Source organism: Ranitomeya variabilis, chromosome 6 (genome assembly GCF_051348905.1).
Source record: "Ranitomeya variabilis isolate aRanVar5 chromosome 6, aRanVar5.hap1, whole genome shotgun sequence".
Taxonomy (NCBI): domain Eukaryota; kingdom Metazoa; phylum Chordata; class Amphibia; order Anura; family Dendrobatidae; genus Ranitomeya; species Ranitomeya variabilis.
In genome coordinates, this window is record NC_135237.1 from 497,061,504 (window position 1) to 497,088,713 (window position 27,210).

Sequence of the window (27,210 nt, forward strand, 5' to 3'; positions counted from 1 at the left end):
TTGGAAACATGGATATGGACATATCTATGGAAATAGACATAGATATATCTGTATGTATCTTTCTATCTATCCCATATCTATTTGTTCTCTATCCATCTATCTTATCTATATAATGGATTAGCATGAAATTATATCTCCAATATTCTTCACAAACACATAGGGTGAAATCCTGTAATTTCACATCCAAACCCAAAATGATCTACTAGGTATTGCCTAGCAGATGGCACACATTTGGGAGGAAAGTGCAATGATAAATGCTTGCTGCCAAAATCCTCACTGTTTGCTATGGTAAACGTGCATAGAGGCACACCGTGTTCCTAAAACTCCTTCCTATGGAAGGGCCAAGATCTAGCAGTCCACCAAACTTGTGAATGAATGGGCTGCAGCTCTGTTTCAGCACTGCAGCCCATCACAGCTGCTATCGGACCAGCCCACATGCAAAGAAAGACTGAAGGTATCACAGTGCTGGACCAGTGAGGGTGAGGAAGGTAAGTCCCCACTAACCACAAAGTGATGGCATACCCCCCTTTGCTATAGGAAGGCAGTAGACCTGCATTTTGATCAGGCAAGGAAGGCAGTAGACCTGCATTTTGATCAGGCAAAGAAGACAACGTACAAACCAGATGACATTATCTGACTTTATTTCTCATAGTTTAATTTAATCTCTGTGATATCAATCCTATGGTAAACTCTAGGGCGGAAACCTGAGCAGTTGCAGATATTTGTAGATGAAAAAAAATAGCAAAATTTCCCGAAAACTGTACAGTTCTTTATTTTTCTGGTGTATGGTATTACTTAGACAGAACTTGTAGTTTGATCCAAATTACAGTGTATGGACTGTATAAAAAATTGTTTTGTCAGTAGGAGTCAGTAGCTAGTGAGCGACCACGCGTCAGCTACAGCCTTCACTATGTCACCTCAGCAGATGTCCGACCTGACACAATATTGATGAGCTGCAGCCAAAGAGTGGCCACTGATCGGCTGCAGCCTCTATGTGACACAACAAGTCATGTCACTGTCCGGAAACAGCGGCGACAACGTAGCTGGAATGGCGGGAGGCGAGGATAGATGTGAGAATTCAGTCATAGCACCATTTAAGACTTGTCCTACCCTCCAGTTTTCTGTGCCAAGACCTTTAGGGTGAAGAAGAAAAAAAACGTCCAACCTACGTCAACTTCTGACATCCCACCCCACATCCTGTCAGAGAGGAACAGGATTTGGGAAGCCCTGTGGGCAATGTTGGATGTAGAAACATGTGCTGTCCACACTTCACATTGCTGCTGTAGCTTCTGCTCCAGGTTTTCACTTCTCTTCCCCACGGTTTGTGCTGCCGCAGCAGTTACATCTCTGGCCGCTCCGCACATTATTTCATGTGAGAAAAGACCTTCAGGTTCTTCTCACGTTAGGATGCGGCTCTGAGCAAGTTACCAACCCTAAGAGCTGCTGATGTCTCCTACAAGTCAAACATCCACAGAAGAACCACAGTAGAGATGCCCGGTCAGTCGATGATTCCACAGAGAAAGTGTGGTACAGAAGGAGAAACAGGCCAGAGGGCGACATGAAAAAATTGTGAGGGGAATAAGGATGCACTTAAAAACCTAATTGAAAGAATTTAGAAGCCTAGAATGTAAGGCTTCTATGATGGGTGATTTTCTTTTTTGTCTGGAGCACTGAGTTACACTTGTGTTGAGGTATTATGGTAAATATCCTAGTTTTCTTTTAATTATTACTTAATTTAAAAAAAATCACGTTGAACAACAAAAAAAATATTTATATCTGTTACATCATAAGCAGAATCAGACTTTTACACCCAATGACTTCAAAATATCAGTAGCCTCCTTATGCACCTATAAAAAATAATAATAATAATAGGTTATGATCAAGGTGACTTAAAGGGTTGTAGGGTTAAGGAAAAGAAAAGTAAACTTTTAACAGAATCCATTTCATTCTTGTGCGTGGGATGGACAAGACATAGTAAGAAATATGGACTAAAAGAAGGACCATGGTCCTAAATGTAGAACACACCAAAATCAGTAGAGAGACTAAAGAAGAACATAAGGAGCATAAATTCTCTAAGGTGGTCTGAGAAATAATCAAATAACCAGTGTATGGTAAAATACGAAAATCTTTATTGATACAGTCTGTAAAAACAGGTTTAAGTAAAAACAATGAAACGATAAATAATGGATAGAACACGGTAGTGACAGTACTAATTATGATGTCTATGGTACTTTCACATACAGTTGAAACCAGACGTTTCCATACACTATATAAAAAGACACACATGCTGTTTTTCTCCATACCTGACATGAAATCAGAATAAACCTTTCCCATTTTAGGTTAGTTAGGATTACTATAATTATTAATATTTGCCAAATGCCAGAATAATGAGAGAGAGAGAATGTTTTATGGCATTTTTATTACTTACTGCAAAGTCAAAAATTTTCCATAGATTTCATTAGTATTTGGTACCATTGCCCTTAAACTGAATGACTTGGGTCACATGTTTGGGATGTCCTTCCACAAGCTTCTCACAATAGGTGGCTAGAATTTGGGCCCATTTCTCCTGACAAAACTGGTGTAACTGATCCAGGTGTGCAGGTCGCCTTGCTCGCATCTGCCTTTTCAGCTTTGCCCACAAATTTTCAATAGGATTGAGATCAGGGCTTCGTGATGGAAACTCCAAAACATTCACTTTATTATCCTTAAGCCACTTTGTTACCATTTTGGCAGTATGCTTCGGATCATTGTCCATTTGGAAGACCCATTTCTGCCCAAGCTTTAACTCCCTGGTTTAGGTTTTGAGATGTAGCTTCAGTATTGCCACATAATCTTCTTTTCTCATGATGCCATCTATTTTGCGAAGTGCACCAGTCCCTCCTGCAGCAAAACAACCCCACAACATGATGTTGCCACCCCCGTGTTTCACAGTTGGGATGGTGTTATTTGGTTTCCAAGCTTCTCACTTTTTCCTCCAAATGTAACGATGGTCATTATGCTCAAAAGGTTAAATTTTAGTTTCATCAGACCACAGGACATGTCTCCAAAAATTAAGGTCTTTGTTCCCGTGTGCATTTGCAAACATTAATCTGGCTTTTTTTTACATTTCTTTTGGAGTAATGGCTTCTTCCTGGCAGAGTGGCCTTTCAGCCCATGTTGGTACAGTACTCGTTTCACTGTGGATATTGACACAATCTTACCAGCTTCTGCCACCATCTTCACAAGGTCTTTTGCCCTTTGGTTGAAATGCACATGTCGGACCAAAGAACGTTCATCTCTGGGACACAGAACCCGTCTCCTTCCTGAGCGGTACATGATGGCCGGACATTCCAATTTGGTTTGTACTTGCGTATAATTGTTTGTACAGATGAACGAGGCACCTTCAGGTATCTTGAAATTGTATCGAAGGAGGAGCCAGACTTGTGCAAGTCCGTAATTCTTTCCCTGATATCTTGGCCGATTTCTTTAGACTTTCCCATGATGCTACACAAAGAAGCAGTGTGTTTAAGGTGTGCATTAAAACAGTGATTTTCAACCAGTGTTCCGCGGCACACTAGTGTGCCGGGACACATGGTCGGGTGTGCCGTGGGGAAAGTTCCCCAAACTATGCTTTAACCCTTTCTACCCTTTCAATTTGCGCTGCCTGGCACAAGCATCTCAGTCAGTGCAGGGCCAGGCACACATAGGGGTTAAGGACACAGCCAGCCAGCGTGACATTGTGGGCGGAGAGTTCTCCTGCTCTACTCTCCTGGCTGCAAGCAGTGCTGAACTTATCAGGCACAGGCAGATTCCCGGAGCTGCTACCGGCACCTGAGTGAGTGCCATGCTATCATTATCGTTGTATGTTCTGACAGTCTACTCTGGGTGACCTGGGGCGGCCATGGGCTGGGCGGCTGCAGCTGACATATATATATATATATATATATATATATATATATATATATATATATATATATATATATATATACATATATATATACTACAGCAGCCGCCCAGCCCAGGCCCCCAGCACAGCCTGTATAGATACAGTGTATATAATATATATACAGGACAGGTGCTGGGGGCCTGGGCTGGGCGGCTGTTGAAGTATATACACTGCACAGTACCTCTCCTCCTGTATATATACACTGCACAGTACCACTCCTCCTGTATATATACACTGCACAGTACCACTCCTCCTGTATATATACACAGCACAGTACCTCTCCTCCTGTATATATACACTGCACAGTACCACTCCTCCTGTATATATACACAGCACAGTACCTCTCCTCCTGTATATATACACTGCACAGTACCGCTCCTCCTGTATATATACACAGCACAGTACCACTCTTCCTGTCCTGTATATATACACTGCACAGTAATACTCCTCCTGTCCTGTATATATACACTGCACAGTACCACTCCTCCTGTATATATACACAGCACAGTACCTCTCCTCCTGTATATATACACTGCACAGTACCGCTCCTCCTGTATATATACACAGCACAGTACCACTCCTCCTGTCCTGTATATGTACACTGCACAGTAATACTCCTCCTGTCCTGTATATATACACTGCACAGTACCACTCCTCCTGTCCTGTATATATACACTGCACAGTACCACTCCTCCTGTCCTGTATATATACACTGCACAGTACCACTCCTCCTGTCCTGCATATATACACTGCACAGTACCACTCCTCCTGTCCTGTATATGTACACTGCACAGTACCACTCCTCCTGTATATATACACTGCACAGTACCACTCCTCCTGTCCTGTATATGTACACTGCACAGTAATACTCCTCCTGTCCTGTATATATACACTGCACAGTACCACTCTTCCTGTCCTGTATATACACTGCACAGTACCACTTCTGTCCTGTATATATACACGGCACAGTACCACTCCTCCTGTATATATACACTGCACAGTACCACTCCTCCTGTCCTGTATATATACACTGCACAGTACCTCTCCTCCTGTCCTGTATATATACACTGCACAGTACCACTCCTCCTGTATATATACACTGCACAGTACCTCTCCTCCTGTATATATACACTGCACAGTACCTCTCCTCCTGTATATATACACTGCACAGTACCACTCCTCCTGTCCTGTATATATACACACTGCACAGTACCACTGCTCCTGTCCTGTATATATACACTGCACAGCACCACTCCTCCTGTCCTGTATATATACACTGCACAGTACCACTCCTCCTGTCCTGTATATATACACTGCACAGTACCACTTCACCTGTCCTGTATATATACACTGCACAGTACCACTCCTCCTGTATATATACACTGCACAGTACCTCTCCTCCTGTATATATACACCGCACAGTACCTCTCCCCTGTATATATACCACACAGTACCTCTCCTCCTGTATATATACACTGCACAGCACCTCTCCCCTGTATATATACACAGCACAGTACCTCTCCCCTGTATATATACACTGCACAGTACCTCTCCTCCTGTCCTGTATATATACACTGCACAGTACCTCTCCCCTGTATATATACACTGCACAGTACCACTCCTCCTGTATATATACACTGCACAGTACCTCTCCTCCTGTATATATACACCGCACAGTACCTCTCCCCTGTATATATACCACACAGTACCTCTCCTCCTGTATATATACACTGCACAGCACCTCTCCCCTGTATATATACACAGCACAGTACCTCTCCCCTGTATATATACACTGCACAGTACCTCTCCTCCTGTCCTGTATATATACACTGCACAGTACCTCTCCCCTGTATATATACACTGCACAGTACCTCTCCTCCTGTATATATACACCGCACAGTACCTCTCCCCTGTATATATACCACACAGTACCTCTCCTCCTGTATATATACACTGCACAGCACCTCTCCCCTGTATATATACACAGCACAGTACCTCTCCCCTGTATATATACACCGCACAGTACCTCTCCTCTGTATATATACACTGCACAGTACCACTCCAAGGAGTTCCCCATTCTGGCCAACAAAGCTATTTTGACATTGCTCCCATTTTCGACCACATATCTATGTGAGCTGGGCTTCTCAAGCTTGACTGCGATAAAAACTAAAAACAGGGAGAGACTGAGAACTGTTGAGGAAGAGCTTCGTGTGTGTCTTTCCACCATTCCTGCCAGGATATCCCTTTTGTGTTTATCGAAACAGGCCCAGGTTTCACACTGAGTGAGTATAAATACATTTAGAATCTATATTATTAACTATATGTAGAATATGTACTGTTTTAGTGTCATTTTGTGCCATTTTGGTTGGTGGTGTGCCCCGGGATTTTTTAAGTATAAAAAGTGTGCCGCGGCTCAAAAAAGGTTGAAAATCACTGCATTAAAATACATCCACAGGGGTGTAATTAACTAGGTTGTTTGCAAAAAAACCATCAGAAGCTTCCAAACACGTGACATCATCATAGTCAAGAATTGTTTAAAGGCATAGTATTCTTAGTGTATGTAAACTTTTGACTTTGCAGTAAGTAACAAAAATGCCTTAAAACGCTCTTATTAGTCTGGCATTTGGCAAATATTAATAATTATGATAATCCTAATTGACCTAAAACAGGAAAGGTTTATTCAGATTTCATGTCAGATATTGAGAAAAACATGCAGATGTGTCTTTTTATATAGTGTGTGGAAACTTCTAGTTTCAACTGTAGATATACCAATGCATTGCCCTAGTTCACAATGACTCGTGCTGCTGTCCTCATAGTTGTACTGTCACTACCCTGTTCTGTCCATTATTTATCTTTTCACTGTTGTTACTTAAACCTGTTTTTACAGACTGTAAAATAAAGATTTTTGTATTTTACGGCACACAGGTTATTTGATTATTTCTCAGATCACCTTAGGGAATTTATTGCTCCTTGCGCATTGGGATGCATCTGCTAGTGCAGATCATCTCCAATTTACGTGCAATGCTAGAGAGCCTAAGGACAAGAGGAGCGCAGGAGCTGAAAAACCACTTTTAATCCTTGTTTACAGACTTCTCATAATGCAACTCTTCAATCAAATCTCCAATAGACGGGATCCAAACTACCAGAGGAACAGATCCGTCTCTTACAAATGTATCCTTGATGGAATCTGAATGCAAGAATTTCCAAATAGATCTAAGACCAGATGTAGCAATGGCATCATGGTCATACAGATGGGCTTAGAAACAAGTGAAAAATGATAAATGTTTTAACTTATTGCAATTCAGGGCAAGTAATGCCAAGACATAGCTGAAGCTGGGATATATACGAGAGTTCTATACGAGAGTTACCTCCTTATCCTCCTCTGTTCGCACAGGGTAGTCCTTAGCTTTGTGCAGCCACATTGAGGCCGTCTCATTGTTCTTCAGCTTCAGATACGTCTTTCCCAAGTAAAGGAGGTTTTTACTGTAAAAATTTGGATCAACTACCCAAGATAAAAAGAAAAATTCAGATGTTCAGTACATAAACTGTACGGTGCGGATCCATGCACGTGGACAGATTTCATACATAATTAAGGTGATCAGCCAGAACGAGGGTGAGAATTACGCTGCAGTATTGCAAAGGGTTTTACAGACATTATATTTCCATATAAATCATATTCACACAAAGAAATCCTAAACATCAGTGCCGTAATACAATTTACCTTCTTCTGCCATCTCAAAATATATTAAAGCCTGAAAAAAAAAGAAAAAAAAAAAAAAAGATCAAACTATTAGCACAATGCTCAATGTATCCTGGAGCAGCAGAACAAAATAGATCAGTTATAGAGGAGAATGTATAATATCCAGTATAAACGTAAAGATCTGCTGGTGCAGGCGGAAAACCAGGACACGCTTGATTGAAGGAGAGTAATATGGTGGGCACTCAACGGTAGAAAAAAACAGAAGTAGCATGAAAGTACATGGCACAGGCGTATTCCAAGAGAATAGTGCATCAAAAAGTGTCAGTACGGGGTTCTGGTCAACATTTCGCTGCAGCGTATAAACATCTGTCCTCCTGCCTCAGCCATGAAAAAGGTCTTATGATGAAAACGTTGGCCAGAACCCTGAGCAGACACTTTTTCTGCACTATTCTTTTTCACTTAGACTATGCTTCTGCAGTGGTATTTTCATACCATATGATTGAAGGGGTCGAGAGCGGTGTCTTCTTTACCAGACATAGTACCATACCTACTACATGATTGAAGGGCTCGAGAGCGGAGTCCTCTTTACCAGACATAGCACCATACCTACTACATGATTGAAGGGCTCGAGAGCGGTGTCCTCTTTACCAGACATAGCACCATACCTACTACATGACTGAAGGGCTCGAGAGCGGTGTCCTCTTTACCAGACATAGCACCATACCTCTGCTAGCGGCTGTGTCTGGTATTACGAAGCTGTAACACTGGGAACTGCCAATACAAAACTATCAATGTCCTGGTAAACAGTGACCCTTTGGCCTTTTTAAAACAGATGTGAGTCTGACCCTGAATAACCAGATATTGATGGTCTTTCCTGAGGATAGGCCATCAATTGTGTCATCCTAAAATACCCAGGAGAGCCGACGTGCCGTCTTCAGTGGCCATATATCCTGCCTGTGATGATAAGTGTGGCATATTCTTCACACTGTATCTGTAGGTTGTGACATGTGGCTAATCAGCACTCGCGTTTGTGGATAAAACTGGAGGCATCTTCGAAGCCAAGTTGTCGTTGAGCACCGTGTGCCAGTATAGTTTAGGCTCCATATAGCAGCCAGTGAAGAGACCTTCTAATCTGCAGACCTGGTATCTGACCACAGCAGGTCACTCTGGCAGTAATAGTTATGGTGGCGATTTTATAGCAGTAGTATTAAGTTATCCAGGAAAAAGCCAGTGTAAGCCTGTCCTTGACCATGTGGTTAGTTGTTTCTCACATGAGTACAAATTATGGGCGACAGCTGATTAAGAGGAATGTGCAGCCAAGAGAGGTGCGACCCCCAAATATGGGACTATAAAATACAATAGGGATCCAAGGGCACAAACCATATGATAAAGAGAATGGTATTCTAGCTATTGGCTGCCCATGATGTGAACACGTGAGAATGGAGCAAGTTGGTACTTTGGGAATCTTTTCTTAGAGTTTAGATCACTAAATTGTGGTTTTTAAATTAATATGTAATGAATGATGGATATTCTTGTGTTTCTGTGATCTGTGACTGCCATTTTTACAGGGGTTGCCCACTTTCCGAAAAGGTTCTGCTATAAGCTATGGTAGTTATGCCGAAAAAAAATAAAATAAACCTGAGTGTTATTTACCCTGCCAGGGTCCAGCATTGGTTCTCTGCTGCTGACCTGTCTCGGTTTGGCCTGCAGAGCTAATATCGCTGCAGTCAATCACTACTGACTTTAGCAGCAATGCTAATGCAGACATACAAGCCACTGATCTCAGTGATTAGCTGCAGCGCTATTGATGGGATGTCAGCAGTACCAACAGAGACTGGAGCAGCTGCGGAGAACCAGGCAAGACAGACGCAGGCTTATTAACTACTGCAACGTATAACAACGTTTTCTGAAGGAGAACACCTTTAATGGAAAGGTGAGTGGGATGGTCAATATAAATGAGCCTTAGGCTATTTTTCAGCAATGGAGTAGGATGGTTTGTGAGGGCTGAGTGCCCGAGGTGCGCTGTATATAAAGCATGCAATGTTACCTCATCATATGTTACAGAAGGTGGAGCTGCAAATAAAGCTGCGGCTATTTTTTTCTGGTACCACGGCAAGTCTGCAAACATGTAGCACCTGAAAGAAACCAAACTTTACTACAGCAAATGAGATCTGGGGACAGAAATGTGTTGGCCGATACCTGCCCCAATCACATTCATCACAGGCTGGAATTACAAATCCTCAATCTTCAGGATCCATGTGTGAGACAAGAGGGATATTCTATTTTTTTTTTCACGTACCAAAGGCCGATCAGATGAATAGTGGTGGCGTCCTTTGGGTTCAGCTCTATGGCTCTCTGTAATAAAAGATGGAGTCAGTATAATATAATCATAATATAACCATGTGTATGCCTATCATTATAACAAAACACTATCTAATGACACCAGCGGTATTGATCCAGTATGAGAGGTACCTCCCAAGCCTGAAAACAACTGCATCTTCATTGGTAAGAAATGAAAAACTGCATGCAGTAATGAAATAAAGTAGCATTGTCACGCTGTGATGGTCTTCGGTAAGGAAGGGGTGCCTCAAACTATCTCTGGAACTGGGACCCTAACTATCCCTGTCCCGGGGGCAATCTTGAAGGTAGATAGGCTGAGTCTTGCAGCTTACTATAATCCTGTTAAACCCTGATCTGTTCCCACAACATTAGGCATGGGACAGAAATGCAAGGTAAAAAAGACACAAAGACTAAACAGGGATAACAGCAATAGGGAGGAGGATAGGGACAGGGAGGAATAAACTAAACTGGAAAAGGGACCAGAAGATAAATACACACGTACTACAGCAAACCACAGAACACTACTACAACAACTCTACTCCAACCACTTAGCTTTAGTACACAGCACAGGAAGACAAATCTTTCACCGGCAGGGACAAGAAGATCTGACCAGTACTACTATGTGACCGTCTATCTCCAGGTCTTCCAGGGGGAAGCGACACCCTTGTGAAAAGCATTTATACCACGATTAAGACTACCTGCTGAAATGCGTAGGCTTGATTCTTTAATTACTGTAGGTAGTTTTTTCATTTATTATCAATAAAAGTGAACTATCATTTAGGCTCAGGATTAGTGATGAGCGAATATACTCGTTACTCGAGCACGCACGGGGGTTCTCAGAGTATTTTTTAGTGCTCGGAGATTTAGTTTTCATCGCCGCAGCTGAATGATTTACATCGGTTAGCCAGCATAAGTACATGTGGGGGTTGCCTGGTTGCTAGGGAATCCCCACATTTAATCAAGCTGGCTACCAGATGTAAATCATTCAGATGAGGTGAGGAAAACTAAATCTCCGAGCACTAAAAAATACTCAGAGGACACCCAAGCGTGCTCGAGAAATCTCGAGTAACGAGTATATTCGCTCATCACTACTCAGGATATATTTAGGGTTGACATAATCTGAACATCTACATATGGGGATTAAAGGGCACCTGTCACCCCGTTTTTTCGGTATGAGATAAAAATACTGTTAAATAGGGCCTGAGCTGTGCATTACAATAGTGTATTTTGTGGACCCCGATTCCCCACCTATGCTGCCGAAATACGTTACCAAAGTAGTCGTTTTCGCCTGTCAATCAGGCTGGTCTGGTCAAAAGGGCGTGGTGTCTTCCCCCAGATTTTGCTTAGTTTTCCGTTGGTGGCGTAGTGGTGTGCGCATGCCCAAGTCCAGAATCCTCTGCCAGGGGATTGAAAAGAGCGCGATGTTCGTTATTTCATTAATGATCGGTGGGGGCGGCCATCTTCCTGTGGCCGCGCGTGCGCAGAAGCGGCGCTCTGTTGGCCGCGACTTCAGGAACATGGCCGCGGGATGCTGCGCGTGCGCAGATGGATATCGCGGCGGCCATTTTCCTGAAGCCGAGATGCGAACTCTGCTTCAGGAAAATGGCCGCCGCGATATCCATCTGCGCACACGCGGCATCCCGCAGCCATTTTCCTGAAGCCGCGGCCAGCAGAGCGCCGCTTCTGCGCACGCGCGGCCAAAGGAAGATGGCCGCGCCCACCGATCACCAATGAAATAACGAACATCGCGCTCTTTTCAATCCCCTGGCAGAGGATTCTGGACTTGGGCATGCGCACACCACTACGCCACCAACGGAAAACTAAGCAAAATCTGGGGTAGACACCACGCCCTTTTGACCAGACCAGCCTGATTGACAGGTGAAACGACTACTTTGGTAACGTATTTCGGCAGCATAGGTGGGGAATCGGGGTCCACAAACTACACTATTGTAATGCACAGCTCAGGCCCTATATAACAGTATTTTTATCTCATACGGAAAAAACGGGGTGACAGGTGCCCTTTAAGGTCAATGGCTGCTAGGAAATCAACTTTATATAGTTCCATAATGTCCACGATCACTATACAGATCTATTCTTGCCCCTTGTTATAGGTCTCATACGTGAACTCTGTACCTTATATTTGTCCACAAAAACTATACAATTGTTTCATGGTGTACTATACCTGAAAGTGGTCCCGTATAATGTAGGCATTTCCAATTTTCATTTTGATGCCTTCATAGTCTCCCACTTCACTAAGACATATGGCATACCACTGGAAAGGAAATGGTATATGTAAGTAAGTTATCAGGTTCCATATTTCCTAATAGATAGCATATTTGTAATGTCCAGGGCACATGTTAGATGAGAATCCGGGGTATGCATGCACTCTGTGCACAGTAACGCTGCAGCATGTCACAGGGTGGGATACTGGCACTACACCAGCCCTGTCCTGCCCTTCCATATATACCGCAGAACACTGACGTGTAGTGTCTCTCTTCTTTGGCCGATACAGTGGGTCCTAAATTAGGCTCCCCACTCTGTAATGACCCCATAGAGAATGGTTTGCTGAAAATATCCCTTTTTTTATGTGGGTAACATACAAGCACACAAACCTTATGTGCTGGTGAGCAGGACTCGTTTATTTCCAGGGCTTTTTTGGCAAAATCGCGAGATTCATACACCAGTCGTTTCTTGTCGTTGGGGGACGTTTTGCTGAGTTGAGCCAGATCTCTAGTAGCACGAGACAGTCTCCAGAGAATTTCAGCGTCACTACTAAACAAGAGACAGGAACATGGGATTAGGACTGCGTTTAGATTCAGGTATCTAGATAAGGAGCCAGCAACCGTTGGCGCTCTACCTGGTGAGAATCTACAACCCTCATCATTCTCCGATTGCCACAAGCCATTACGGTATATTGCTGTTGGGAGTTGTAGTGTAATAACAGCTGGAGAGCACCTACTTACTGATCCCTGATTGTAGGTCAGTGGAGCACATCCAATTGTTCATAGATATTAATGTAAAGATATCTCATTGAAGGTGAGGAAACTCTTCATATGCGAAATCGGAACAGAGGAAGAGGGCAGGGCCTCCATTACAAACTGCTGGAAGTAGCAATCAACTCTTTAAAGGGCCTTGCAATACGACTTGGGTTGTCCAGCCAAACCAGAAACATCTTCGGGTTTTGCCCTCTCGTCAGTGCAAAGCAGGAGGTTTGGCTGGGTGAGGCGTTTGACAGGGGGTGTAGGGGCTACAGTTGCTCTATGTGAGGCGTTCATGTTGGCATAGGTAGACTTCTAGGCCATGCAATGCTCCTATCTCCTACCTTTGTGAACAGGCTATCTGCATATTTGGTTTCCCAGAGGAACATTGCAAAACATTTCCTGAACGTTTATCACCAGATTGCAGCTTCTCTATATTGTACTTGTTGCTGCATGAAGCACTGCCCGTGGTATTCACAACCCTAATTCTCATTATGGTGAAACACTGTCCATATTACCTGTCCTGGTGTTGGCTCAGAAATTCATATAACTTCTCCGTCTCGCCACTTCCATAAAGATAATCTGCTTGTTCCTTCACATCTTCAACTTAAACAGGAAAGAAGAACGATCAATGGAACGAGTCCTTGCTATTTTAATAAATCAGGTTATTTGCTAAATTGATTGTGCGGGTATTAGAGTAAGAAAGGTTTGATAGACGGGTGTAATAGCCATATTTGTGGGTCTCTTTCGCCTACTCAGAATGGTTGATGAGGTAGCTAACGATGGGCACAAAGCCAGGAGTCTGCCTCAGGCCGTCATCCTATGGTGTCCTTCTACATGGAAGGGAGTAGAGACTCAACCACAGAGAAAAGAAACATCACGGCGCTGAAGGCATATCCTATCAGTACCAGTAGAAATGTATTACCCTGGAGGTAATGGGTACAAGCGGATTATTGGAATACCAAATGACCACGCGTTTCAGGGCCAAAGCCTTTTGTTTTTCCGATATAATCCAACATCCTTTGTTATATATTTTTTTCGGTACAGACTACTAACATGAAGTATACCTGCAGTTTCCCATCTCCACGGCTGATTCAATGTTTTCCCCCTGAAACATAAGGCCGAGTTTACATTTGAGAATTATCGGGATTAACAACTGCTGATCGGCTACAAGTTTGTCAATCGATGGTCATTTACTAGGCTGTTTACACAAGCTGGCTGCACTATGAACGTAGACATTCTTCTCCGCGGCACATGTCATCGTTACACAAGGCTATGTGCTGCCAAGAACCATTATTTTTAAGCAGACATTTAGCTTTTTTGGGGCTGATCGGAAGCCTGATTACACTGCACAAATGTAGGGAAATAAGCGTTCCATAGAGGCTTGTTCCCTATAATGGCACAGTGTGAAGGCACAATAAGGGTCCATGTACAGAGATTCTCGGTTCCTAATCTATTTTTGAGCGGAAACAATGGATGTAAATACAGATCGATAGAGAACACAAATATGGCTGGGTAAGTAAGAGCAAAGCATTTTCTTTTATCATGATCACATATATACTGATTGAGCAGACGCACAAATGACATTTTATTGGGGGACATAGGAAACCATAGTTGGGCAAGGTGTCATAAGATGCAGGCACAGGTCTGCCACCCAGACCCACAGGTACCTGTTTGTTTTCCCGTTACATTATGGAAACAGAGGAGAATAACATAACCTCACTGCGGTCCCGACAAAAAGACAGTAGTGTCTGCCAGGGGTCAGGCTGCGTCCCCTCTCATCTGGAGGGCAGGACCCTTTTTCCCCTGAAGCAATCAGCATTCTATCTAGGCACCAGACGAGGCTGGATAGTAATCCTGTATACAGAGAGGAGTTCTGTGATCTCCAGTCACTGCCCGCTTTCTGGACTCACTTACAGAGACACTATAGTCACTCACCATTTTAAAGGGGTTTTCTACTAGAAAAGTGGACCTCAATTGTTGCCTTGCGTGCCGTCTACCTGGGCCGAGCAGTCAATGCAACATCGCCACTGCTGGACCTGGGAGGGTGAGTAGTGTCCACCTTTGTTTTTTTTTTGACAGACAACATTTGACATTTAGGTTCCACTTTTTAAAATTGGAAAACCCCCTTTAATTTGCCATAAAACACATACACATTGCAGCACGTTAATAAGGCAAGAAAACGTACTTCCAATATGTGTACCCCTGCAAAGTTTATAACAACAATTAGCAATTTAACAATACACAAATGATAAATTTACCTTTAATACTGGCATATACTACGGCATGTCGGTGCTTCCATCTGTAGGATCCCATGGCAAGCAAAGACAAGGATGACAACACAAGACCCTTCTCCAATAATTCCCTTTTCCTTGGAACCTATGGCAGATAGATAGCAGACATTATATACAGGGCAGCGATGTGCACGGAGAATCCCCATCACTCCGATTCCAGTCTGCCATTTACAGGTTGTGCAAGACGATCCGTTCCTGCATTTACCAAAGAATACACCAATAGATTACCAAAGGAACCACGCGAATATCAGATATGGCATTTGGGGCCTTTTGCAGGAAAATTCCTTTAATCCAGTACAAACGGGACCGGATGGAAACAAGATTACCCAATATTCTGGATCATAAGGTGTGTGCACGCGATAAGTATTTGTTGGAAGCATTTCTGCATCAAAAGGGAGTCTCTTGGCAGGAAAGACGCTGCATATTAATAAAACACACGTTTGTACTTGCGGTTTTTCCCAGTTATTAGAATGGGTGAAAATAAAAACTACAACAATGCTGAAAATACTGAACACGCTGCACATATGAAACTATGTAAGGAAACAATAAGCTACATGTGTATGAGATTTCAGAAACCTTATTCACTTTGGTGGAACAGTAAAATACTGTGTTTTTTGTGGGAAGATCGTGAAGTGTCCACAGACCCTTAGGGTTGGAGAAAAGTCTCTAAAATGGACTTGGAAAGGGAAAGTTTCTCAAAGACAACACCTCAAAATAAAAGATAAAATCTGCACTGAAGGCTTTGTAATCGGGGACTCTCTGACTTCTGCTGCTTCTTTTATAAACCTGATGGAATCTGCAATGCAGAATGTGGTGGAAATGGAGACTTGCTACGTTACATCATTTCCAGGAGGTTTGTTTTTATAGTTCTCAGTTTGGAGTCTGCTGTAAGACACTTTGCAATGAACCAGTGAGTGCAATAACCGTAGGGCAGCAGAAGCCCCTCGTGAGCGGAGATCACTTACTTGTATGGTGACGTCCTGTCTACACTGCAATATTTTACACTATAACCAGTGGCCGCTGTGGGCAGATGAGCGAACCCGGACTGTAACATTCATATTGGACACCTAGAGTCTGATGCTGAACTCCAAACGCGGACTTCTCCTGCAGGTCCATTTTAGTGAAGAGACTCTGAGGGGGCACTCTGCTGCCTTTGGCAGCCTCCTAGCCCTTACTATGACCAATTTACAGTACCACAGTTCAAGTCCCCATTGACTTCTATGGGATTCTGGTTCAAGTTCGGGTACAGTTCTTTGACCCGAACCGAACATTGGACTAAAGTTAGGTCGAACCTGAACATCCACGGGTCCGCTCATCCCTAGTCACCAAGGCAGGATCCACACATCGTGTTTTGCAATCTCAAGGATAGACCATGATGAACATGATTCAACAGCCTCAAAGATATACTACAGGTTGTCAAGTTTGGGTCAGGAGAACCTGAACCAGTCCGTACATTTCACTTCATATTAAGACCGCGAAACACAACTGTGTGAATTCGGACTAAAGGTGCATTCAGACAGGCCGAGAATCCGATAATATACGTTTATAAGAACGCTGGTTCCAGATTATCAGACCGTGTAAACATGCCGGTGATCATCTGACGGACATGAATAATGCTTATTCTTCACGTGATTGTATCATTTATACCGGCATAGTATTGTGTTTTCGGCAGCTCATGTCCTGCAATGTGGTGCCAAAAACAATACTTTACAGGGACAGAAAGATCGTATTAACGATTAACTTGGCCTGTGTACACGAGCACCAATGGGTTCAGATTAGCTCTTCAGAATGCACCTTCATCAAAACTCCCATGACAGGTGACAAAACGGACATTAACGCTCTTTATGACCATAAAAAAATAAATAAATACATTTTTAAATGTTTTTTCCCCCCTAATCCTGCACAATAAAAGGGTTTTCTGACGCAGCATAGCATTAGAGACTTCAGCATGAGGGTGCTGGTTTTACATGTGTCATCTGCCCATTGACCAGAGGTTATGTACACAGACCAGCAGGGAAACCGGCAGGGTCCACTAAAAGCACACATAGGTCTACCGTGCGCTCGGTCTGTGGAACGTGAAATCCAAAAAGGAAGCGTAAACCTAGGGAAGGAAGTGACACTGTGAAGCTGACACACACATACATGTATATATATATATATATATATATATATATATACACATCACAGTCTCCTTTATTATGTATATTGCCGTCCCTTATTACACAGTGCCCTCTCTTGTTATGTACAGCACCGTCCCTTACATATCGGATTATGTAGAGACATGTTCTTTATTACATACCATCCTGTCTTGTTAGCTGTATAATGCAATGACGGCTGATGGAGAATGGGAAAGCTTCTTTACTAATGGAGGAGCCGATTGACTGGTAGTCTGGTCACCGACTGCCCCATCAGCAGTCATTTTTTATCTACCAAGAGAGGGGACTATGCAATAAGAGAGGGTGCTGTGAAGAAGAAAAATAACAAAAATACACCATATAAGAGACAGCACTGTACATAACAGCAGAGGAAGCTATATAATAAGGGACGGCATTATATATAGAGCGAATGGTATGTAATAAGGCACAGTGTTATACATAATAAAAGAGGAAACTATGTAACTAATGATGATGTTATACATAATAAGTGAGTACACTATATACTAAGGGACTGTGCTATACATAAGGCTACATCCCTGTATCCATGTGCAGTGTCAGTGTACTGCCCGCTTTTACAGACGCATTGAGCATGTCCTATACAGATCCTCAAAATCAGATCAGAAGAGAACATTCTCTGACCCTCACGGATCTCATTCTCTGATCCGTGATTTTCATGTATTTGTGAATGGACCTATGAAACTCTATGAGTCCATGTGCCATCCGACGAAAAAAATCTGGAAGCACGCGGACATTTCACACAAATGTGAGAATGTAGAATAAGGTGTTGAGGGAGGATCTAAAGTGATCCTTCACGGTTAACCCAGTGATTTCCAAATTAATATACAAAGTGTTGCCGGCAACTGAAAATGACCAGACGGAGACGTGTGTCTCTGTTTGGGGGGGATCAAGCTGATCTCTCCCCTCCGTTTAATGAGTATGAGTTTTCATAGTCATAGAAATTATACTTCAACCAATCAGCATAAGAACACGCTCACGGTTCTTAGCCTATAAGAATGCAGGAACAGTCTGTGCGTCAAAGCTTCATAGAACAATACACCCTCAGTCTCATATTCTGTTTAGATTGCAACAATCAAGGTCTCATCAAGGTCTCATAACAGCTGCAAACTTTAGCCTACTAACAAAATTTATATCAAAACAACAAAATGGAGTCGAAAAGCACAAAATGGAGAACCTTTCTTAATTTCTTCCTTCACAAAGGGATTTTACAAAAAAATATTATCACTCCAAATCACACAGAGCAGATACAGAATAATATTTACATCCAGACACTTACCGCTGACGTCTCGTCTGATTAGAGTCGCTTTCTCCTGTTTCTTCTCCATCTGGTCAGACCTTCATGATGACTTCTCCCAGCCACGACTCGTCTTGTCACGATGATCTTTGCAGCCCTGAAAATTAGGTCACATACATTGTATACATACGTGTCCCCCCCTGAATACAGATATATACCCCACCATTAATATACTATTAGCCACGCACCATTAAAAATATAAAGTGATAAGCAGCACTGTGCCCTCCATTACCTATAATCTCTGACTCCCAATAATATAAACTATTCAGTCTGTGTCTCTCCCTAATTACCTGTAAGGCTATGTGCACACGGCAAATGTGCAAGGCTTTACAGTACAGGAAAAGTGAATGAGACCCCTTGAAGTCTCATGCACACGCTGCTTATTTTTTCTTGCAGATTTCCAGCAGATTAAAATCTGCATAATGTCAATTCTTGCAGAGTATTTCACCCGTACTAATAGGGGAAAATACGTAACAAAAGCATGGCAAAAATGTGGAAAAAAATATAAATGTATTTTACTCAGCGTTCTTCCTGCCAACACATTAGAACATGCAGCTGAATTTTCTCCTGCAAATCTTGAACATGTGCACATCGCCTTAGTCCCTGTCCCCATCATTCATTATAAGTCCATCAAAATGGGGGTGGGAGAAGACATTATCAGGTACTGAGCATCCTCCGCCACCCCCCAATTCATTACAAGTCCCTGACAGCATCTTCTCCCACCTTTCAGTTCATTATAAAGTGTCCTATGCATCTTATCGCCTCCTTTCCCTCTCCACAATAAATTTTAAGTCCCCGATAGCATCACAATGAATTGTGAGATGGGGAGGACACTATCAGGGGCTTAGCACCCTCCTCCACCACCCAATTCATTTGACATCAATATCTAACGTCTTCCTCCACCCTCCTCTGTTCGAAAGTCCATTATAAGTCCCCCTTCCTCCCATCCCAATCGCCACATCCTTCATTGCCCTCCTCCCCCAGCATCCCATCATAGTCCTCTCCATCAATGCCTTGACCACCACCCCCATCATTGCCCTCTCCATCAATGCCTTCTCTACCACCTCCATCATTGCCCTTTCCACCACCCCCATCATTGCCCTCCTCATCACTACCCTCTCCACCACCTCCTTCATTGTTTTCCCCCTCTACCCCATCATTGCCCTTTCCATCACCTCCATCACTGCCTTCTCCCCCACCACCTCCATCATTGCCCTTTCCACCACCTCCATCACTGCCTTCTCACCCACCACCTCCATCACTGCCCTTTCCACCACCTACACAAACACCCACACCACTCTCCTCTCTGCACATTCCCCCGCTGGCAGGCAGACAGACACACACCGCACCACTCACCTCTCTGCACATACACACACACGCCTTTCTGCACATTTCCCCACAGGCAGGCAGACACACACACACACCTCTCTGCACGTTTCCCCACAGGCAGGCAGACACACACACCTCTCTGCACGTTTCCCCACAGGCAGGCAGACACACACACACACACAGCACCTCTCTGCACGTTTCCCCACAGGCAGGCAGACACACACCTCTCTGCACATTTCCCCACAGGCAGACAGACACACACCTCTCTGCACATTTCCCCACAGGCAGACAGACACACACCTCTCTGCACATTTCCACACAGGCAGACACACACACACACACACACACACACACACACACAGCACCTCTCTGCATGTACACACACACACCTCTGCACATTCCCCCGCAGGCAGGCAGACACACACACAGCACCTCTCTGCACGTTTCCCCACAGGCAGGCAGACACACACACACAGCACCTCTCTGCACGTTTCCCCACAGGCAGACAGACACACACACACCTCTCTGCGCATTTCCCCACAGGCAGACAGACACACACCTCTCTGCACATTTCCCCACAGGCAGACAGACACACACCTCTCTGCACGTTTCCCCACAGGCAGACACACACACACAGCACCTCTCTGCATGTACACACACACACCTCTCTGCACATTCCCCCGCAGGCAGGCAGACACACACAGCACCTCTCTGCACGTTTCCCCACAGGCAGGCAGACACACACACACACACACACACACACACACACACACAGCACCTCTCTGCATGTTTCCCCACAGGCAAGCAGGCAGACACACACCTCTCTGCACGTTTCCTCACAGGCAGACACACACACACAGCACCTCTCTGCATGTACACACACACAGCACCTGTCTGCACGTTTCCCCACAGGCAGGCAGACACACACACAGCACCTCTCTGCACGTTTCCCCATAGGCAGGCAGACACACACACAGCACCTCTCTGCACATTTCCCCACAGGCAGGCAGACACACACACAGCACCTCTCTGCACGTTTCCCCACAGGCAGGCAGACACACACACAGCACCTCTCTGCACGTTTCCCTACAGGCAGGCAGACACACACACAGCACCTCTCACCTCTCTGCATGTACACACACACCTCTCTGCACATTCCCCTGCAGGCAGGCAGACACACACACACTTCTCTGCGTGTTTCCCCACAGGCAGGCAGACACACACACCTCTCTGCACGTTTCCCCACAGGCAGGCAGACACACACCTCTCTGCACGTTTCCCCACAGGCAGGCAGATACACACTTCTCTGCACGTTTCCCCACAGGCAGGCAGACACACACACCTCTCTGCACGTTTCCCCACAGGCAGACAGACACACACACCTCTCTGCACGTTTCCCCACAGGCAGACAGACACACACACACACACACACACACACACAGCACCTCTCTGCACGTTTCCCCACAGGCAGGCAGACACACACACACACACACACACAGCACCTCTCTGCATGTTTCCCCACAGGCAGACAGACACACACCTCTCTGCACGTTTCCCCACAGGCAAGCAGGCAGACACACACCTCTCTGCACGTTTCCCCACAGGCAGACAGACACACACTTCTCTGCACGTTTCCCCACAGGCAGACACACACACACACAGCACCTCTCTGCATGTACACACACACACACACACACACACACACACACACACACAGCACCTCTCTGCATGTACACACACACACACACACACACACAGCACCTGTCTGCACGTTTCCCCACAGGCAGACAGACACACACCTCTCTGCACGTTTCCCCACAGGCAAGCAGGCAGACACACACACACACACACACACACACACACACACAGCACCTCTCTGCACGTTTTCCCACAGGCAGACAGACACACACCTCTCTGCACGTTTCCCCACAGGCAGACACACACACAGCACCTCTCATCACGTTCCCCGCAGCTTTCTCTCTGAAACAGCCGCACGCTAAATACTGACGTCATCCAGCTGCGCTGCTGTGTCAGACAGGAAGCAGGACGGAACCCTGCAGCTGATCTGCCATTTTCTCCTGTAGGCAGCGGAGCCGCAGGGAGCGCTCTCTGCCCACCGCACAGGAGGGCAATCTGGCCAGGGGCCCCCCAGAGCTGCCAGATTGTCCTCAGTGTTAGCCGCCATGAAGGGGCCCCCCTCCACCTCCGGGCCCTGATGCAGCTGCCCATGCGGTATGTCCGCCCCTGGAGCCATCCTACAAAATGTGCCAACAGATGAAGGGGAAGCGCTTCAGAACAAATGCGGCTTGTGAATAAAATTAGCTGAGCAGATAAGAACCATAAAGTGTATTAGTAAATTCGTATTTTACTTTTTATCAGCAATTAAGTACGATTCTGCTTCTGGACGAGCCCTTGTGGGCTGGAGACACATCGTATGGACACAGAGCCCAAAATTGCAAAATAATGGGAATGACCTGGACGTTTTCATGAGACGCAGGTCATCAGAGGACAGGAGCTGGGGGGAAAGTAATTTTTATGGAGCAAGGAGTGCAGGCGAGGCGGCACATCACTTGCATAGATATTCCCCAGAAATGCTGTGCCAATCTTTGTTTTACTAGCCTGAGCCGACAGGAGAAGTTGCAGGGGCGACCTCCACACGTCCCGGTACAGCTCACACAGCTAGGCCTTGTACCTGAATTATGAGCTCAGCTGAAGTTTTTCTGTGCAGGGTTAAGGAGGTGCAGATGGCACAATCGGCAGAGGATAACCTCCGGGCAACTCACCTATGTAGTCACAAGTTTGTACTTGCAAATTCTCCACCATTCCCAGTCTCCGCATGAAACAGTGTCTTTACTCCTCACATGCTTCTGCTTAAAGGGAATCTGTCAGCAAATAAACCCTCCACGAAGCTGGATAAAAATATATCTGCAATCTGATGTCTTATTCCAGAGAAATCCATATTTTTCTTGATATGTTAAAGGGCTGTTAATATCTATGGGCTGGACACAGATCTCCCTGAGAATACTCTTCTAGAGATTATTTTACCTAAAAGGCGGCGTTACCAGTGTGAGACATGTAATGGCTGACAGTCCACCCTCCTAATCTCACTGCTTTACAAGCACATCTGCATAGCTCTTCAGCTTCCATCTCAAAGGCAGCCATGTATGAGTGGGGAAGACGAAGTACAGTAGCACTGACAGTACTGTCGGAAGAGAGCTGCAGCTGCAAGTGTGTTTTCAATGAGGAAAGGTTTAGTTCTGCTGTACTGCGTTAGTAAGCAATCACACACAGCTCTGCAGCGAGATCAGAAGAGCAGATTGTCGGCATGGCATGATCTCACACTGATCTTATTTAAATTATGCTAGAGGCAGATTCTCAGAGAGATCCGTGTCCAGCCCACAGAGCTTTTATAGGGATGGGTGGACAGGTGGAAATTTGGGTTCTTGTACCTGACCCTAACATTTTAGAAATTTTTGTTATCAAAACAGTACCCAAGCTTCCACCAGAGCCAGAACACTAATGAAAATAAAGGATACGCTAAGAAAAGAAAAAAATTCTAATATAGACGGCTTAGGAGGGTAAATCCTACTGACAGATTCCTTTCAAAAGGAATGTCAGCACAAAATGACTGATCAAACCAAGTACAGGCACTCAGGGCATCATGGCAAGGCCAAACATTTAAGTGCACCTTCCCACAAATCTCTGCCTTTCTCTGGCTCTATGAAGCCAGAACTGTCAATCAAAAAGGGCAGAGCTTGATGGAAAATAAGCAGGACGGAAGGGTGCACCTGAGGGTTTGGCCCGAGTGCCTGTACTTGGTATTGAGCAGTCATTCTGTGCTAAGTCCCTTTAAAGTGTAGTTTGTCATTTCAGGGGCGTACATGAGGAATAACACTTTCTGGCAATTCTGAGTTTCTCCTCAGTAGGCTCTCTCTCCAATTCTCAGATGTCTTTTAGCTAATGGATGGAGACTAGCAGTCATCATTTCTTACATACACACAGACATGAGGTTCTTGCTTTCCTGTGTCTATGTAAGGCCGGGTTCACAATCCGCTGCGTGCTGCTGTGCACTTCTTTCCTTAAGCTCTGCCTACTCCGCATGTATCCTGCGTACCTATCTTTAACATTGGGTACACAGGGACATGCGTTGTGTGTGGATGTGTCCACGTGCGTCGTTTTGAATGTGCCCTCCGAACGCAACAGGTTGCATTTTCATGCGTTCGGCAGGCACGTCAAATCGACGCACGCGGACGCATCTCCATACAACGCATGTCCCTATGTACCCAATGTTAAAGATAGGTACGCAGGACGCATGAGGAGCTTAAGGAAGGAAGTCCACAGCACCGCACTGCGGACTGATACACTAATGTGAACTTAGCTTAACACATTCAGAAGGAGCAGCAAATAGATTATACAGCAGTACTAAGCAGCGTAGCTGTGAAGGTAGCACTGGAGTCAGAGATCAAAGCAGAACTGTCTATATGTATCTGCACCTCTCACACTTTACTCTTCTTCCACCCTCTCCATAGCCTTTAATAGGCAGTTGTAATCTGATCTATCAGCGAGCTGGCAGTATGTCTTTTCTTGACAATAAGAGACTTTAGCTGGATTGCAGAGTAATTGATCAGTTTAAGGCTAGAAGCACACAAAAGTATATTCTCTCATTCGAGAGACTCGGGTTGATTATGCCAGTTGCATTCTGATCATACATAGTCTGATATCCTTTTCTCAGATGAATAGAAGATGGAGAAAAAAAAAGTGTCCATTCTGGCAGTCCAAGGAAATCTGACTGCACTCAGATATCACCCGAATGCAGTCTGACGGCTTCCACGTACTTACTGACTTGACTGGCTGAGTGCGATCTGATAATATAAGATTAAATTAAGGCATGCTGCGACTTTTTCCTAAGAATGGCTCGGTTTAAGGGAAGAAAAAAAAATAGCAAATTGGACATGTGTAGAATAACATTGGTCTGAACGTGATGCAATGTTTTGTCGGTTCGCACACGCACTGAAAATACGGCCATTTGCACGCGTCCTAAGAGGCAGAGGCCCGTGCTCTGCCCATTCTACTAGTTCTGCAGCGCTCTTCTCCCTGCTTTGTCTTGTCCCATAATGAAACCGCCGCTGTGGAGGCAGAAATCAATCGTACAATTCTTATCACAATCGCAATGTTCTCAGGAGGGGAATTTGACTAATCGCCGGCTCCTTAGATAACGATGAACCTTCTGGTCACTGAGCGGGGCCAGTACTCCAGTGGTGCGGCACTCACCTCTATGGCGGCACTCACCTCTATGGCGGCACTCACCTCTATGGCGGCACTCACCTCTATGGCGGCACTCACCTCTATGGCGGCACTCACCTCTATGGCGGCACTCACCTCTATGGCGGCACTCACCTCTATGGCGGCACTCACCTCTATGGCGGCACTCACCTCTATGGCGGCACTCACCTCTATGGCGGCACTCGCCTCTAAGGCGGCACTCGCCTCTATGGCGGCACTCACCTCCATGGCGGCACTCGCCTCTAAGGCGGCACTCGCCTCTATGGCGGCACTCGCCTCTATGGCGGCACTCGCCTCTATGGCGGCACTCGCCTCTATGGCGTGGGTATAATATCTCAATAGAAGTTTTGGTTTCGTTTGAATGAAAAAAAACCTTCTGAAGTGTATGTGATGGAGATTGTGGAGATGATGTCTGTTCTGGCGGCTTTTATCTGCAGCCGTACAGCACTACATTAGGCTACGTTCACATTTGCGGTTGGCGCCGCAGCGTCGCCGCATGCGTCATGCGCCCCTATATTTAACATGGGGGCGCATGGACATGCGTCGCACTTGCGTTTTGCGCCGCATGCGTCCCTGCGGCGCCCACGTCCGGGCGCAGAGGACGCAGCAAGTTGCATTTTTGCTGCGTCCAAAATCAATGAAAAAAAGGACGCATGCGGCGCAAAACACAGCGTTGTGCATGCCTTTTGCTGCGTTTTTGTTTGCGTTGTGCGTTGCGGCGCACAACGCAAATGTAAACGTAGCTTTACCAGTGACATCCATGTGACACCGGGGGCAGATACAGCTGACGGCAGAGGTGACTGTAGATCCGAGGAACAGGACGATGCACTCCCACAGTAAATGGTGGTGGGGGAGAACAAAAAACCACAGAATCTCAGCTTTTTCTAATGTTCCGCATAGAGAGTTAATAAACTAAAGTGCAGAATGGGGAACACACAATGTATCCTGAAGAGAAAAACTATGGAAAAATAGAAAGTGACAATGAAGAAAATCTGAAAAATAAAAAACTAATCCTGTCCTGAAGGGGTTACAAGACAGAATAATCAGCTCTCTCCCTCAGTAATGCACAGTCTCCATAATATATATATATATATATATATATATATATATATATATATATATATATATATATATATTTGTAGAACTACAAGTCCCAGAAAGCGATGATACAAGTTCCACTGTTAGTGGAATACTATAGAGCAGTAAGGGACATGTGGTTCTGCCAGACAGGTTACATTGTACATATATATAACTGCTATTGAGGGACTACAACTCCCAGCATTCTGTGTGGCATTCTCCGGCACATGCTGGGAGTTGTAGTGCGCACCACCCCCCACTCTTACATGCGTGCACACAGCCCGGGAGCAGCTCCTGCCCGTCAGCCCGCGGTATAGGCGCTGTCCCCAGCTCAGCACTGCGCTCCGCGCCCCCGCTGCCGCCATGCTGCTCCTCTCCGCTCTGTAACCCTTGGTGGTGTGTACTCCAGTCCCGCGGTATGCGAGTCAGGTACAGGACCTTGGGTGACGTCACGGTCACATGGTGAGGCTCCAGGAAGGAGCGAGTGCTGCTGGGACATGTAGTTCCGTCTTCTGCTGGATGCCATGCTGGGACTTAGGGTTAGCATTCTCTGCTGCTTGATTTATAATCTCTTAAAACATCTATTAACTGGGACTTGTGGTTCTCTTCCTCATTGTAACGTCCTCCAATACATAGTGAGGAAAGTAAAGTAACAGTGGGGGCAGTTACCCATAGCAACCTATCAGCACACGGCTTGCATTTTGAAAAGCACCTTCGACTAATGAGAGCCGGAATGTGATTGGTTCCTGCGGACAGCGCCTCTGATTTCTCTGTGCTGCAGTTTTGCTGTCTCTCCAGGCCTGGTCTTATTTTTCT

At 45.1% G+C, this 27,210-nt stretch overlaps 1 protein-coding gene across 1 annotated transcript; it reads right to left on the minus strand.

Annotated features, from left to right (window-relative positions):
• Positions 1–624: 624 nt before the first annotated feature.
• On the minus strand, positions 625–26,896 carry RMDN1 (regulator of microtubule dynamics 1). Its single transcript, XM_077270779.1, has 10 exons — positions 26,661–26,896; positions 15,205–15,322; positions 13,462–13,549; positions 12,578–12,737; positions 12,148–12,237; positions 9,925–9,980; positions 9,673–9,760; positions 7,647–7,677; positions 7,294–7,427; positions 625–1,847 (listed from the first exon to the last, which is right to left on the minus strand). The coding sequence occupies exons 1-10, from the start codon at positions 26,757–26,759 to the stop codon at positions 1,797–1,799; spliced, it is 915 nt and encodes a 304-aa protein (XP_077126894.1). The 5' UTR covers positions 26,760–26,896; the 3' UTR covers positions 625–1,796.
• Between the last annotated feature and the right edge of the window lie 314 nt (positions 26,897–27,210).

Excerpts from the sequence above, each read along its gene's own strand:
- RMDN1 (XM_077270779.1), bottom strand. The coding sequence starts at position 26,759 with ATGGCGGCAGCGGGGGCGCGGAGCGCAGTGCTGAGCTGGGGACAGCGC. Across the intron at positions 9,981-12,147 it reads TTATACGGGACCACTTTCAG|AGAGCCATAGAGCTGAACCC; the intron begins GTATAGTACACC and ends CTTTTATTACAG. Across the intron at positions 1,848-7,293 it reads GAACAGAGGAGGATAAGGAG|GTGCATAAGGAGGCTACTGA; the intron begins GTAACTCTCGTA and ends TATTTTTTATAG.